Source organism: Plectrocnemia conspersa, unplaced genomic scaffold, assembly GCF_051122295.1.
Source record: "Plectrocnemia conspersa isolate PC_06_02 unplaced genomic scaffold, ASM5112229v1 ptg000011l, whole genome shotgun sequence".
NCBI lineage: Eukaryota > Metazoa > Arthropoda > Insecta > Trichoptera > Polycentropodidae > Plectrocnemia > Plectrocnemia conspersa.
This window is the reverse complement of record NW_028277175.1, coordinates 8,821,338-8,823,530: the sequence shown is the minus strand read 5'-3', so window position 1 is coordinate 8,823,530 and position 2,193 is coordinate 8,821,338. Positions and strand designations below refer to the sequence as shown.

Sequence of the window (2,193 nt, the reverse complement as noted above, 5' to 3'; positions counted from 1 at the left end):
TGCCTCGGGCGATTCACGTGTTCAAATCTCACGTGGGTTTAAATCCAGAACGATGTAAGCGACATTGAATCGATCGTGCTTTTTTGTATGAGATTTAAGGCGAGCTTTTGTATCGTTTTTTATGTATATTGTCCATCTCACCTTTCAGGTATGCGTTTAACAAAAGTATATCTTTTCATCCTTGCCTTGTCCGGAGCGGATAAAAAATGTTCACGCTTCACGGGGCTTAAAATAACCAGAGTTGTGTATAAAAAATAATGTGTGTGTGTAATTTGAAGGTTGACCAATGAAAGAATCAAGTATCGTATCAATTTTCATTTATTAAAATCTTATCATATATAAACATTTGTAAAACATACATCAAAATGGAAGACGTGTTTTTTTACAATTAATTAAAGCTCATCAAAAAATCACATTCTTAAATCACAATTATACATTATTAAAGCTTTTCGTTATTATATAATATAATTGAGCAAAATCAGGCATTTGCTTAAAATTAATTAATGCTAAAATCACAGTTTTAAGACACGTTCACGTGAATCACATTATCGGAAGACGAAGTTGATTATCAATGATGGTTCATGAAATTAGGCTTGGACCCATCGGTCTTGAGCGAACATTATCGGCATTTGTTCTGTAGGTTCTTGGCATTGTGTGAAACATTGGCGAGATGATACGAAGTCCATGTCTTCGCTCTTGGTCATGGAAGTCCAGAAGAATGTTCCGGCTTCGGTTCTGGCGAAGTGTACGGGCACGTACGCTTGTCCTTTGGAGACGGGCCTGACGTTCCACTGTCCTTCTTCATCGCAGACAAAAATGGCGGACTCTGGTTGGCAGTCGTTGATTTCATCGAAGATCTGAGATTCCAATTCTTCGTTGGCTGAATTGTCGTCGCACTCTTGGCAGAAGTGCGGCTGCTGAACGGCGACCGGCTTCTTTTTCAGCATCTTCAGGAGCGGCTTCAAGATCGACTTGATCTTGTGCGTCTTGGAGGCCTTCTGGCTGTTGTACTTGTTATCGTTCATCGAGTTGTTCGACGAGATAATGTACTCGCTTGTGTAGAACGACATGGTTTATGACAGGTGCGTGTAAGGTTTCGAGGGAATAGCTTGCGTGACTGAAGCACGAGGCAGAATGGTTTCACTGGCGGTGGAGCACGCTTTTATAGGCAGCAAAACGCGGGAGAAGCGCGGAGGGGGTGGATTTTGGTAGAGTCGCTACCGCCGAAAAAATATCACGGGGTAGTTCAATGTATAAGTTATTTAATGTAATATTTTTGGCGAGTAATATTTTATATCTGTTATTTTTTAAATAATATTATCATCAAATTTTTGTATGTATATATTCTAAATGAACCTGTATCGAAAACTTTGCCATATAGCACGCGCTCTATTGTTATTTTTGCACCCCAACCTCACAAAGTTCACCCCTATGAGGTGACCCCTTAGAATCGATGCACTTGTGCATATCAGTACATAAGCGAGGGGAAAAATCTCGCTTACAAGTTCATCATTGTTGTGCAACCCTTTACTCGAGGGTCAAGCGTAATCCGTATGCAAAGTATTGATCAGTTTCGTACTTTCGCATTGAACGTCCCTCGATCTTTTCAACAAATACAGGGCACTTTCAATAACGCCGAGGGCGAACGGCAAAAAATGTATACGTATATTGAAAACTCGTATCTCGGCCGAGACACGACACATTTCGGCTAAACTGTAATCATGTACGTTTTTTTTCTCGTCGGTCTTCCAAAATCACATATCCTGAAGATGCGGGGGAAGGCTACTCCGACCAATCCGGAGGGCTACAGAGGGCAGGTGTTTCTGGTACTCGTGAGTCACTTCGCGAACACGTGTGCCCGTCGAGACGGTCTTATGTCTACCTGTGCAAGGAAAAGGGACGCAGATACGCCGACGCAAGTGTTCTTGGGTATCATCGTTTGAATGCACATTTTTTTTGGATTCACCCATATAGGGCAAGGTATGTATTATTTCGCTGTTAATTTTCATATACAAGAGGGGTTGTTTCGTGGGAATCGCCGAGGATTCCCGGTTCCCAGGGTTGATACCGAGACCCTTTTTCCTTTTTCTCCTCGAACGGCAGATGGCAAGCGAGGGGAGAGAATACGGCAAGTATTGACTTGTTATGGTTGTGTGGTGGTATTTTTACGATTAACGACCCGCGGTGTGTGGG

The 2,193-nt window shown here is 42.2% G+C and overlaps 1 protein-coding gene across 1 annotated transcript; it reads right to left on the bottom strand.

Moving 5' to 3' along the window:
* Positions 1-300: 300 nt before the first annotated feature.
* LOC148229370 (enhancer of split m4 protein-like) lies at positions 301-1,373 on the bottom strand. Its single transcript, XM_088196681.1, has one exon. The coding sequence runs from the start codon at positions 1,068-1,070 to the stop codon at positions 588-590; it is 483 nt and encodes a 160-aa protein (XP_088052807.1). The 5' UTR covers positions 1,071-1,373; the 3' UTR covers positions 301-587.
* Positions 1,374-2,193: the final 820 nt, after the last annotated feature.